Genomic DNA, 12,465 nt, shown 5'->3' with positions numbered 1-12,465 from the left:
AGCCCAGAGGGGGAGGTCATTCCTGGAGAAAGCTCTGCAAGTACTGTCTCTCTCTCTACATAAATAATCTTTTGACAGAAGAATATTGGACACCTGCAGATTCTGTTTATTGTGACTGGGACACTGTTAATCTGACGACTATATATTTCTGGACATCCCACAGTATTTAATCTTTTTGGAAGGAATCATTTGTACCTGCCCATTCTATTTAATCTATAAGGAGATGGGTCCTTTGTAATTGGAGATGGACGCTGTCTTCCTTTCATTGTCTAATTTATTTGGAAACAATGCCTTTATATTCTTGTTGATTAAGTGGTGACTCAAGAGTGCCTCAAGCCCCCTACTAATGGTAGTTCATGTGACCTGCTTATGCTCCTTCAGGCCGATGCAATATTGGCACGGGGAAAATGGGTGCTCATCATTGAGCTCCCGCTCTCCTAACACGCGCCAATTGACCTCTCCAGGGTGCCCAATATTTAAATCAGCTGCCGTGGTAAAAGGAGGCACTGGAGGAAATTGTGCATCCCTAGCGCCTCGTCAGCAGTGAGGGCCCAGGAGAGGTGGCTTTCAGTGGGTTAAGGAAAATGGACTCTCAAGTTTACGAGCATCCATTTTCCTAACCTGTGTACATGACTGCTGGCACACTTTAAAAAGCAATATTTTCTGCTTTTCTGTACACTTTTTGGGCTGCTCAAAAATTAACGCCAGCTCTGGGCAGGCATTAATTTCTGATGGGAAAAATGTGTGCATTGGACACACATTTATTTTTTTGCATCCGGGGAGAATGGCTAATAGCCTCATCAACGTGAATTTACATGTGATGAGTGCTATTAGTTTCGGGGGGGGGGGGGGGGGGTGTTGGACCCGCGTTTTGGACATGCTAATCTCCTTATAGCACAAGGGGTTGTGGACATGCGTCCATCCATAGGTTAACCAGTGCGTTCAGCTGAATGCACTCTATTGCATTGGCCTGCTTGTTTTTGTTAAATCTAGGAATAGTTCATATTCCATTCCATTCCAATATAGGTTAAATACAATATAAATGCTGTTTTAATGATTTCACAGATTATGTTGCTCAATCTACCTCGATGGTTGCACGATCTCTTTAGACAAGTTGGATACAGTCATACTGAAACTGCATTGTGGACATAGTTTGTTATTGGTATTATTCCTGTCTTTTCTTTATAAACTTCTGTAACTCCCAACACACATACTCTCCAAAGTTCTAAAAGAAAAGATTTCAATCTACTTTGGGAGGGAAAGAGAAGGGCAAATAGGTGCTGACAACAACCTCACAGGCCGATGCAATAAGGTGCGTGTAAAAAAAAACTGGCACTCATATTGAGCACCCGTTTTCCTAATGTGCGCGCATCCACATTCCCTGTGCACCGACTACAATATTCTAATGAGAAAGAAAGAAATCGAAGTGGCGTTCAAAAAGAGTGAGCTAGGAAGAAACGTGCATTTCTGGCACTCAAAAGTAAATTGCATTGGGTGCACAGATGTCTAAATTGTGCGTCCCTAGCAAAAGTGTAGTGTTTATATGAAGTTACAGAACTTGGCAATGCCCGTTGTTTACCAAAAGGCAAGGAATCACCCATGCTTTTTTAAGGTGCCTTTTAGCTAATCATCATGCTCTGCTCAACTAAACCCTATATACATTTTTTATATTTTTTGTTCTAACTATGACTAACAAAATCTTATACTAATCTCTCTAAACAACCCTACTCTGCAAGGGGCACATGTCTCGCAACACAGAGGACTACATTTTTTATGTTTCTCATGAGACTTTGCACAAAACATTTACTCCACCGCCAGAACTGGAGTTAGTTTTCTAGTATAAAAAAATGTGCGTTGGGCGCCCAGCCTTTGGGCATGCTTTCCTGCATCGGGCAATAATGCATCAGCCTGTCAGTTCAGAAAGATTTTGCCTACTCTTTCTATTGCACTTTTATAGCAGAAGAAATGATTGATGGTCCTATAGTTTGCTTTTCTTGGCTGATTTCATACAGTAAAGAGGTAGGAACCGGCTTTTGAGGCATTATATTAGCAATTTTGTTTTCTGTTCATTTCTAAATAAGCCCTAATAATCTGTTTTGTTTGTTTTATTGACAACTGCTGCATGCTGAATTGAGGATTTCAGTGTTAGGATAGAATTGCACTGGTACATTAGGAAAAACCTGAAATGTCTGGAAGACTTTTAATCTTTCTTCAGGAACAGGAAGGGGAAGTGGTAGCTTTGATAGTTTATAGCAGCTATGAGAATATACAAATATACAATGATCAATAAGTTGTAGCTCGTTCACTTCATCTCGCTACCTGCCTTAAAAGCCAATTCCTGATAACTTTAATGTAAATATTATGGTACTGATGTGCTAACAAAAGAACAATAGTTAGAATCACATTATCAAACAAACTTCGCCCATCATCATCGCCGCATCTCAAAAAAGATATCATTGTGATGGAGAAGGTACAGAGAAGGGCTACCAAAATGATAAGGGGAATGGAACAGCTCCCCTATGAGGAAAGGCTGAAGAGGTTAGGACTTTTCAGCTTGGAGAAGAGACGACTGAGGGGGGATATGATAGAGATGTTTAAAATCATGAGAGGTCTAGAACAGGTAGATGTGAATCGGTTATTTACTCTTTCGGATAGTAGAAAGACTAGGGAGCACTCCATGAAGTTAGCATGGGGCACATTTAAAACTAATCAGATAAAGTTATTTTTTACTCAGCGCACAATTAAACTCTGGAATTTGTTGCCAGAGGATGTGGTTAGTGCAGTTAGTTTAAAAAAGGATTGGATAAGTTCTTGGAGGAGAAGTCCATTACCTGCTATTAAGTTCACTTAGGGGCGGATTTTCAGAGCCCTGCTCGCGTAAATCCGCCCAAAACCGGGCGGATTTACGCGAGCAGGGCCCTGCGCGCCGGTGAGCCTATTTTACATAGGCTCACCGGCGCGCGCAGAACCCCGGGACTCGCATAAGTCCCGGGGTCTTCGGAGTGGGCGTGTCGGGAGGCGTGTCGGGGGGCGGGCCCGGAGCGCGCGGCGTTGCGGGGGCGTGTCGGCAGCGTTTTGGGGGCGGGTACGGGGGCGTGGCTACGGCCCGGGGCGGTCCGGGGGCGTGGCCGCGCCCTCCGTACCCGCCCCCAGGTCGCGGCCCGGCACGCAGGAGTCCCGCTCGCACGCGGGGATTTACGCCTCCCGGAGGGAGGCGTAAATCACCCGACAAAGGTAGGATGGGTGTTTAGACAGGGCCGGGCGGGTGGGTTAGGTAGGGGAAGGGAGGGGAAGGTGAGGGGAGGGCAAAGGAAAGTTCCCTTCTAGGCCGCTCCGATTTCGGAGCGGCCTAGGAGGGAACGGGGGTAGGCTGCGCGGCTCGGCGCGCGCAGGCTATACGAAATCGATAGCCTTGCGCGCGCCGATCCAGGATTTTAGCCGATACGCGCGACTACGCGCGTATCTACTAAAATCCAGCGTACTTTTGTTTGCGCCTGGAGCGCAAACAAAAGTAGGCTATTCGCGCTCGTCTGAAAATCTACCCCTTAGAGAATAGCCACTGCCATTAGCAATGGTAACATGGAATAGACTTAGTTTTTGGGTACTTGCCAGGTTCTTATGGCCTGGATTGGCCACTGTTGGAAACAGGATGCTGGGCTTGATGGACCCTTGGTCTGACCCAGTATGGCATTTTCTTATGTTCTTATGTACTAATCGGAGAAAATTCTTTTTCACTCAACGCACAATAAAGCTCTGGAATTTGTTGCCAGAGGATGTGGTTAGTGTAGTTAGTGTAGCTGGGTTAAAAAAAGGTTTGGATAAGTTCTTGGAGAAGTCCATTAACGGCTATTGATCAAGTTTACTTAGGGAATAGCCACTGCTATTAATTGTATCAGTAGCATGGGATCTTCTTAGTATTTGGGTAATTGCCAGGTTCTTGTGGCCTGGTTTGGCCTCTGTTGGAAACAGGATGCTGGGCTTGATGGACCATTGGTCTGACCCAGCATGGCAATTTCTTATGTTCTTAAAGAAATTGAAAAGCATTTTATTGCCTCATATCAATATTTTAGTCCCTATTGCTCTTTGATTTAGTTTGTCATCCTCCTATTGAACTGTGCTTTTTTGCAGGATGAAGGATTTAACGATTTTTACATTTTATATATATATTATTTATTTTACATTTAAGTACTGCCTGTCCAATTTCAGCATACGGCAGTTCACAGAAGTAAAAATACAATATAGTACAATATTAAAGAAAATAAAAACATGAAAATAAAATAAAAAAATGAGAAACTGCTATAGTGAACATCTACCAATAATATAAACCTCCCAAAAATGTCATCTAAGGATCAGATAAATCAGACTCAAGCATTAAGAATAAAATCCATTCAAGATAGTCTGCTTATGTGCTAGTGTCTCCAAATATTTTTGATAAACAGATTTTCACAATCACATCAAAACGGTGTATAATAAAAATTTAAAAAGATAATACAATCTAAGCCAATAGATTTGTTTTGCATGTATCAGACCAGGGAAAATGCCTCACACTTAAGCCATGGTATGTAGGATACGATTTTAATCTCTCATTTGCTGCCAATGCATTTTAGTACTTGTACTGTGCCAAGGAAAGCTTCTTTCTGGAGCTCATATGGTACAAATTATTAAGGCAAAATATACACTTGGCAGTTCTTTCTAATCAGGAAAGTGATGCCCAAGATAATTGGGACTATTTATATATCATTCTTCCACATTTTTCTGATCTTTGATTGCAACTCTTGGTACCTGATCTTCTCTCTCTTCATGCATAGTAATGAATAATCGCTTGGTTCTAATACTTATGTTTTTTTTCTCCTTTGCTACATTTTTCATGAATTGGAGTGGGAATATCCCATATGATCACAATGTCTTCATTCTGTACACTTCCACCAGGGTTGCGAGCCCAGTGTATTTCTGAAACCATGATGTGATATAGTTAATTTCAAGTGGATGAGACGGGGTACCTTACCTTTCTCTGTATACAGGCCTTCCAACATCAGCATATCGCATCCTGGCAGCAGCAACAATATGTGTAACCCTATGAGCTTCCTTGCAAGTTTCTTTATATGAGTTTCAACCTTCGCACATTTACTAAAATTGAGACATCTGCATAATCTTGCAGTAACTGCAGTCACTAGATACTACTGAATCAGTAACACTGATGGACTACACTCCCTTGCACAGCAATTCATTTAATGGCTGAGGCCTGTCCCTACGGGTTAGGTTCAGCGACTTTTTTTTTTCATATGCAATAAATACCGCTATTCCTTTCCAACTGCAGCAGTTGCAGTCACACACAATTTCCCATGTTTAGGCTGCTAACGAAGTAAGCGGAGGAAAGGACCTGGGGGCGGGGTCAGGTACTCAACATCTTCTTCCTTTCCCTTGAAGTCCGCGGCGGCCTCTCTGCTTGGTGGGATTTGTAGTTCACCTGCGCCGGCGACGCCGCCAGTCGGAAATGATGGCGCGGCTGGCGAATAAACAACAAGTCCCGGCATGCACGGCGCGTGACGACGACGTCGCGTTGGTGCCCGCTGTTCCGGGCTGAGAGCTACAGACGAGGTCGGGCTTTACCTTGGCCGTTGCCGGGAGGCTCCCCTCGGCGGTGGCGGTGCTGATGGACTAGGCCAAGGGGAGAAGCCGGTGCTGGGAGAGATGTTTGGCCGGTCGCGGAGCTGGGGCGGCGGCGGGAGTGGGCCCGGGAGGTCCTCTCGTAGCATTCACTCTTTGGACCATTTGAAGTAAGTGGCTACCTGGGACTGGGGAGGAGAGTGATGGGGGGGAGCCGGAGCTCCAGCGGCTCCACCGCCCACGGATTGCCATTAGTGGATCCATGGGTATCGGCTCTTCCGATTTGTTTTCTTCTTTCCATATAACACCGATTTGTAGGGCATAGACCCGAGAAACGGTACCGTTTCGATTCAGATGATTAATCCCAATTTCCTGTAGCAGCCAAACTAGAGGCACCTGCATGCCTGCTGTTTGTTCCTGTTGCATAATTATAATGTAAACCTTTTGGATTTGGGTGATGAATTCAGATCATTTTAGTCAGTGTCTGTAGCTTTTCAAACCAAAAAACCCTGCCGATTTTTATCAGTAATCCATGGTTCTAATTTTAGGATTTAAAACTAATGTTCATAATCCTTAATGTGTTTTATCTTGTGTAAATTATAACTAGTTTATATTCTTGAGGTCAATATTATATGGCATATTTATATGGCTAAATTATAGGTGAGGGGCTGAGATATCCGGCTAACCTAGCTGAATATCGGGTATATCTGGCTAGGTTAGCCAGATAACTTTAGACCTGCTGAGCAGGTCTAAAGTTATCCTGCCTTGTGTGGCCAGATACCTTTCTACTTAACCTGATATCTTTAAAGATATCAGGTTAAGTAGCTGTCCCTGTCACCCATAAAAGAAACATTTCTAAGTCCTATGGTTCGATCGTGAGCTTCCCACCCCTTAAACATAAACGGCCCTGTCAGGCCCAGCAGCCCCAAAACAAGCATGATCCCTACCCCCACTGCCAATGTAGCCACCTTTACTGGTTTTATTAAAAAAGTTGCCATCTGTACCCTCAATCTTCATATCCCTTCCCCAGTCACACCAGAAACTGTATCATCCCCCCCACCTGATGGCCAGAACAGATCCCTGCCGGGAGCACTTTACGCTTCCAGCACCTGGAGCAGGTAGGACCCTCACTCCTGGCAGGGATCTGTTCTGGCCATTGGGGGAGGGGTGAGACAGATTCTGGTGTGACTGGGGAGGGGAGGTGAAGGCCAGGGATACTGATGGGAGGGGAAGGGATCATGCTTGTTTTGGGGCTGCTGGGCCCTACAGGGCCATTTATGTGGGGGGGGGGTATTTTTGGGGGGGGGGCTCCCAATGAGGCCACCTGCCCTTAGAATTTTTTCTTTTTTGGGTGACACTGACAGCTACTTAATGGGATATCTTTGAAGATACCTGGTTAACTAGAAAGTTATCTGGCCACAGAAGGTGTGGATAACTAGGTTTTCATGTAGCCGGATAATTTTACACAAGTATATTCAGCGGGACGTTTATCCCACTGAATATACAGGGCAAGTTATCTGGCTAACCTTACTTAGCTGGATAACTTGGCCACTAAATGGCCCATCTAATATTTCCTTTTTGTGTTTTATAAACTGTACATTTAGGTGTTTATTTTCCAGCTAACTAGGGGTTCTTTGAAAGTACACAAATTCAGTTGTTTTTGTAGCTGAGGCTGCATAACCTTTCTGACTGAATTGAATGCATAGATTTGTGCAGCTGAGGAGTCACAAACACTGAAAAGGCATAAAAACGAGTGGAGGATCCTAATGCTATTCTTCCCATAATCCAGATTCCAGCTTTTATAGTCTCTTATTTCTTGCAACCTCCGACTGTTTATTCCCCCTCTCTTCCACCGTAATTGGCTCACACTTTGTTTCCCACCCACCTTTCCAAAGCTTTCCACCGATACATATTTACGAGAAGTTAATTGATACGATAGGATATGTTCTGCTTACTATATATTAATTTAAAATTCTTTTCATATTTTTTGCCTTCTTTGTTATGTTGTTCTTTGTTCTTTGTTATATGTTATTTGTTATATGTAACGTTATTTGTTATATGTTATTTGTTATATGTAACGCTCCTAAGCAAATTTTGTTGTTATCATGTAAACCGGTGTGATCTGTATTTGTACAGGAACTTCGGTATAGAAAAATTAAAAAGAAATAAATGCAGGAGAGGAGGGGAGGCTGTTTTTCTGATCTTTGTTCAGTAAACACCTCATTTATTTATTTATTTTTGCGCTAGAGTGTTTTTCTGTTAAAACTTAAAATCAGAAGACCTAATTATAATTCTAAAAGCCATACATAAAATGACAGCTTTCCACTTTTTTCTCAGATTTTCTTTTTGCCCAGCAGGACTGGTTCTACTGCATTCAGAGCTTGGTGTAGGTCCTTAGTGGTTTATTCAGTCCTCTCAATAGCTGCAGACATAGTTTCTACTGAGACTGATAAACTAGGAAACAGTGAATTTATTAAAAGAATAGCTGAATTTAGGTAAATTCTACATTTTGTATGTGCATTTAAATTATGAGTCAGGGATGTGGTTTATAAGAAATTTGAATAAAATTAACAATGTAGATTACCTAGGATTTATCATGACTGAGTATCTGGGTGTTATTCGTGATTACTGCTTACAGGGAGTTGCCGTTCCACCTGTCAACAGTTTAGGATCACTGTTATTACTGATAACCACAATTAATTTGCTGGAAAACATATTGTAATTTGAATTACAATATACAAATCCATGTGATGTAAGGTGTTTCTGCTCATTTTAGGAAGATGTTTAAAAAATCATTACAAACTAAGGGCCCGATTTACTAAGGCTTTTCTCCCATTCTGTGTCTATGGAAAAATGCTTCGTAAAGGAGGTCCTAAGTTCAGTAGTTTTATATTATGATGGCGAAACCAAATAACGGTATATACAACTCAGTAAATAAATGATGATAAATATTACAGCTGAAACCTACTCTAGGTTTCTAGGAGGGAGCTTTCTGCTACGAGGAGACAACTAAACTATTTTAAATGCTGGCATCCTGGAACTAGATAAGAGATTGTGGTGCACAAGACCTGAGTTTGTCTTGTAAATCCTTCTGCCTGGGTACCCAGAAGATGGTACTTGGGTTACTGACCAAAGATCAGAATCCAATAGCAGAGGAGGTAATTTCATGCTGCTTTCAAGGTGACATTCAGGCCTGCTGAAGAGGAGTTTTTCATCCCAGCTGTCTTTCTAAGATCAACCAGTTCTAATGTAGACTGAAAATCACCGTTGTTAAGTGGAGGAGAATGTGGGTTCAAATGATGAAAGCATGCCGATTCCCTATTAATGCTTGCTTTTCATTAGATCAGCTGCTCCAGCATTCAGTTGGAACCTCGAGGTTACACTCTGAGCATCTCTCAGATCTGTTTTAATTCCCCAGTAGTGTAGATCTCAACCAATGCAGTCACTAGTATTTCATTTCCTTAAATGGGCTTCAGAGCTGCAGTGTACATTGTGCTTATCTCTTCACTGATAGTTTCAAAGTATTTGCCTAAATATTTTATTTCATGTTGTAATTTGCACATAATATACTTATTTTCTGTGTGTGCATGAAAGTATAATTTAGTAATATTTGGGAGTATGATATTCTGCAGTGAAAACATTTCGATAATAGTATGCTGAGGATCAGACAAGCGGAACATGTTTGCAAAACAGTGACTTTGTTTTACCAGCGAGTAGTCAATACAGTTCCTACTTGTGAAGAAATAGGTCTTTGTCAGGGCAAAACCTAACTGCAAAGCTTTGTGGAAAACAGTAGGTTAAATATTTCTTGGACTTGGGAGAATCTGTATGACCACGAGGATGAAGGCAGACAGTTCTGGGTAACACTGAGAGCAATCAAGCAGCACTTTAGTTTATCTGCGTATTATTTTAGAAGTGTCCTTGGATGCTCAATCAAACAAATACAATTAAAGGACAGCAGTTTGCTTGGCATATTGTGAAATATTCTGCAGCAGAAGCTTCTATCTATATTAGCTTTGAGATAAGAAAAACAAGCTTTCCTTCTGTGACCTACATAGTTTGTTTATCCAGTGTAAAGGATTGTTTGTTGGTAGCCTCTGATCCCATCACCAGAAAGGCTCTGTCACAAGAAGATGACTACAATACTATGACCTCAACAAATATGAATTGTTGAAGACAGAGTCCTTTATTCAGATGGAAAACAGTCTGCAAAGATCCATCGCAGTCACACATGTCTGTAGTTAGATTCCTTGTTTATCCTCCTGTCCCTAGATTGGCCATATAGAAAGATAGTGAACCCAGGATGTAAGACTTCAGTTTCTTTCCTGTCTATAGAATATTTGGACTTGTATGCATACATCAACAAATGGATTAGGGACATTTTGTAATTAAACAGTAAACAGTACTCTCCTTCAAGAATGATTTATTAATTTTAATATATTTCATAAGAATGTAAACTACGTATGCAGAAACAGTTATACAAATGTGCCAATGACTATGGTGTTGAAGAAAATTGCTCAAGATTTCCTGCAGAGTAAAGACAACTAATCAGTCCAGGACCAAGGAAAATCTATTTGTTCTTTCAAGGCCATGATGCTAAAGCAGAAACTGACGTCCTTTGGATGTGTGATGCAGGCAAACAATGGAATATAGAAGAAGATCAGACTTTGTATTGTGGAAGGCAACAGGAAAGGAGGAAGACAGAAAACCAGGTAGAAGGATGGGATCACAGACGCCACTGATGTCTCTACAGCAGATTTGAGAGGCAGTTGGCAAGAGGTCATCTCAGAAAGATCTAATCCGTCACGTCACCAGAAGCCGACATTGACTCTATGGTACTTAACACCAGTAACGACCATCAGATTTTTACTTAATTTGAAAATTAAAGAACCATCAGATTTTTACTTAATTTGAAAATTAAAGAACAGCTCAACAGGAATCGCACATTTCTATTCTTGCTTAAATATTATTAAACACCGTTTTCAAAAGAATTATCAAGTAGCTAAATCCTTGATGCAATGATGTTTTGACTCAAAATAATCAGTCTCAAGAGGTTAAGCTCGGACTAAACATTTTAGGGAACAGTGAGCGCATGCTGTGGTATTGTGGGCTTGGGCTGCTATTTTGATGACCTGCTGTCAGTTCATCCTTCAGAGGTGCCGAAGACATCTGCTTCTGATTAAAGACCCTAACCCAGGGCTTCCCAAACTGGGGGTAGAGACCCCAAATGGGGGGTCTAAGCGCCTGAAAGGACAGAACTCTTCAGGCACCAGCATTAAAGGTAGAAGTCATCATGGGGCCTTTAAGCCAGCACCCACTCGCAGGCTCTGTGACGGCCCTGCCCTTGCATGATTTCCTGTGGTAACAGGAAGCCCTGCATTAGGAGAGAACAGGGTCTGTGATCTTGCACTGGCTCACAGGCTCAATGCTGACTTTCATTCCTTAATGCTGCTGCCACTTGCAGATCACCGTCGGGTTTGGGACCAGCCATGAGGGGAAGGGTGGGCTGAGTTTGCCACTTTTCCTCGTTCCTCACTCATTACTGAACCTACACAAGAGCAGCCTGGCCTCTCTTCTTTCCACTTGTTAGCCACTTCTGGCTCAGGGTTAAAAGGAAAATGTTGCCGCTGACCCTTTAGAAGTGGGGCTGTTTGAAGGGCGTGATCAGATGCAGGGGGTTTTGAGGGTTGGATCAGCTGGAGAGGGATTGGCTGTGGAGAGTGAGGGGGGGGGCATGTAACAGGAGCAAGTTGTGAGAGGGGATTAATTGGGAGGGATTTGAGAGAAGGGTTGGGGATGAGCTGAGGTGAGAGAGGGAAGGGATGACAGGATCAGTTGGGGGGGGTAATAAAAAAAAGGCTGGGAGGTGAGAGAGGATCTGCTGGGCTGATATGAAAAGACTGGAGGGGGTGAGCTGGGGGATGTAAGAGGTGCTCAGTTAGAGGGGCAGAGGTTGCGAGAAGAGGATTGATGGAGAGGGTGGAGGGTCAGAGTGAAGTGATTGCTGGAGGGAGCCTGCACCCCTGCTAACTTGCTTTCATCATCCTCTGGGGTCATGTGAATTTTTAAGTTCTAAAATGGGGTCACATTGGCTAAGTGTTTTGGAAGCTCTGCCCTTAACAGTTTGGTTTAAAGGAGACTTTCAGTGAATATGCATGAGCCGGAGTGCATGTGCCACCTCCATTGGATGCAAATCTGTCTCATGCATATTCACTAGGAGTCTCCTGAAAGCCAGACTGGTCAGGGGCTCCTCGTAGGTCAGATTAGGGACCACCATGCTAAAAGTACGGTAAATGAATTAACAGATCCTTTTCATTTTAGTTGTGTCACTGTTTGCTTTTCAGTGATTTTGTTGTGCTGTAAGAGAGATCCTAGGGATCTTGAAAGCTCATTACTACAGCAGCAACATAATAAAAGGTATCTTTTGTTCTGTAAGAGAATAAACAGCAGAAACTGAGCAAGTCTGATGAACCTTGTTGGTGCCAATGAGAGGCTTCCATAAACCAGGGTCCTGATCACTCGCCTGTTTAGCAGGGTTTTAAAGATTCCTCCAGACGTTACTTCCCAAGGATGCAATACATTCAGCATGTATTCTTGTAGCAGCACCCTTATTATTTGTTCTGAGGGGACAGGAGTACATGGTGAGTACATTTCTCGATGTGTGCACACCCCTGCCTTCAAGCCTCTCTCTCCCCCTCCTCCATTCCCCACTTACCCAGGTTCAGTTCTTTCTCTTCTCTCTCCTTCTGTCCTTCCTCACTCTGGTCTCCTCTTTTTCCCTCCCTCCCGCATTCTCCTTCTCCATCCCTCTCACCACCTTTTCTCTCTCTCTCTTGCTCTCACCCCACCACCTTCCTC

The 12,465-nt window shown here is 42.9% G+C and overlaps 1 protein-coding gene across 13 annotated transcripts in view; it reads left to right on the top strand.

Moving 5' to 3' along the window:
• Window positions 1–1,907: 1,907 nt before the first annotated feature.
• The window catches only part of CLEC16A (C-type lectin domain containing 16A), a 231,073-nt gene continuing 220,515 nt past the window's right edge, over window positions 1,908–12,465 (top strand). For 12 of the 13 annotated variants that reach the window (XM_029576846.1, XM_029576842.1, XM_029576843.1 and 9 more), the window contains exon 1: window positions 5,091–5,777. In XM_029576846.1, the coding sequence (XP_029432706.1) occupies window positions 5,692–5,777 (86 nt within the window). In that variant the 5' untranslated portion in view covers window positions 5,091–5,691. Of the gene's footprint in view, window positions 2,020–5,090; window positions 5,778–12,465 lie in introns of those variants that run through there. The other variant, XM_029576845.1, reaches the window with a different exon arrangement.

Source organism: Rhinatrema bivittatum, chromosome 14, assembly GCF_901001135.1.
Source record: "Rhinatrema bivittatum chromosome 14, aRhiBiv1.1, whole genome shotgun sequence".
Taxonomy (NCBI): Eukaryota; Metazoa; Chordata; class Amphibia; order Gymnophiona; family Rhinatrematidae; genus Rhinatrema; species Rhinatrema bivittatum.
This window is presented reverse-complemented; position numbering and strand designations above follow the sequence as displayed.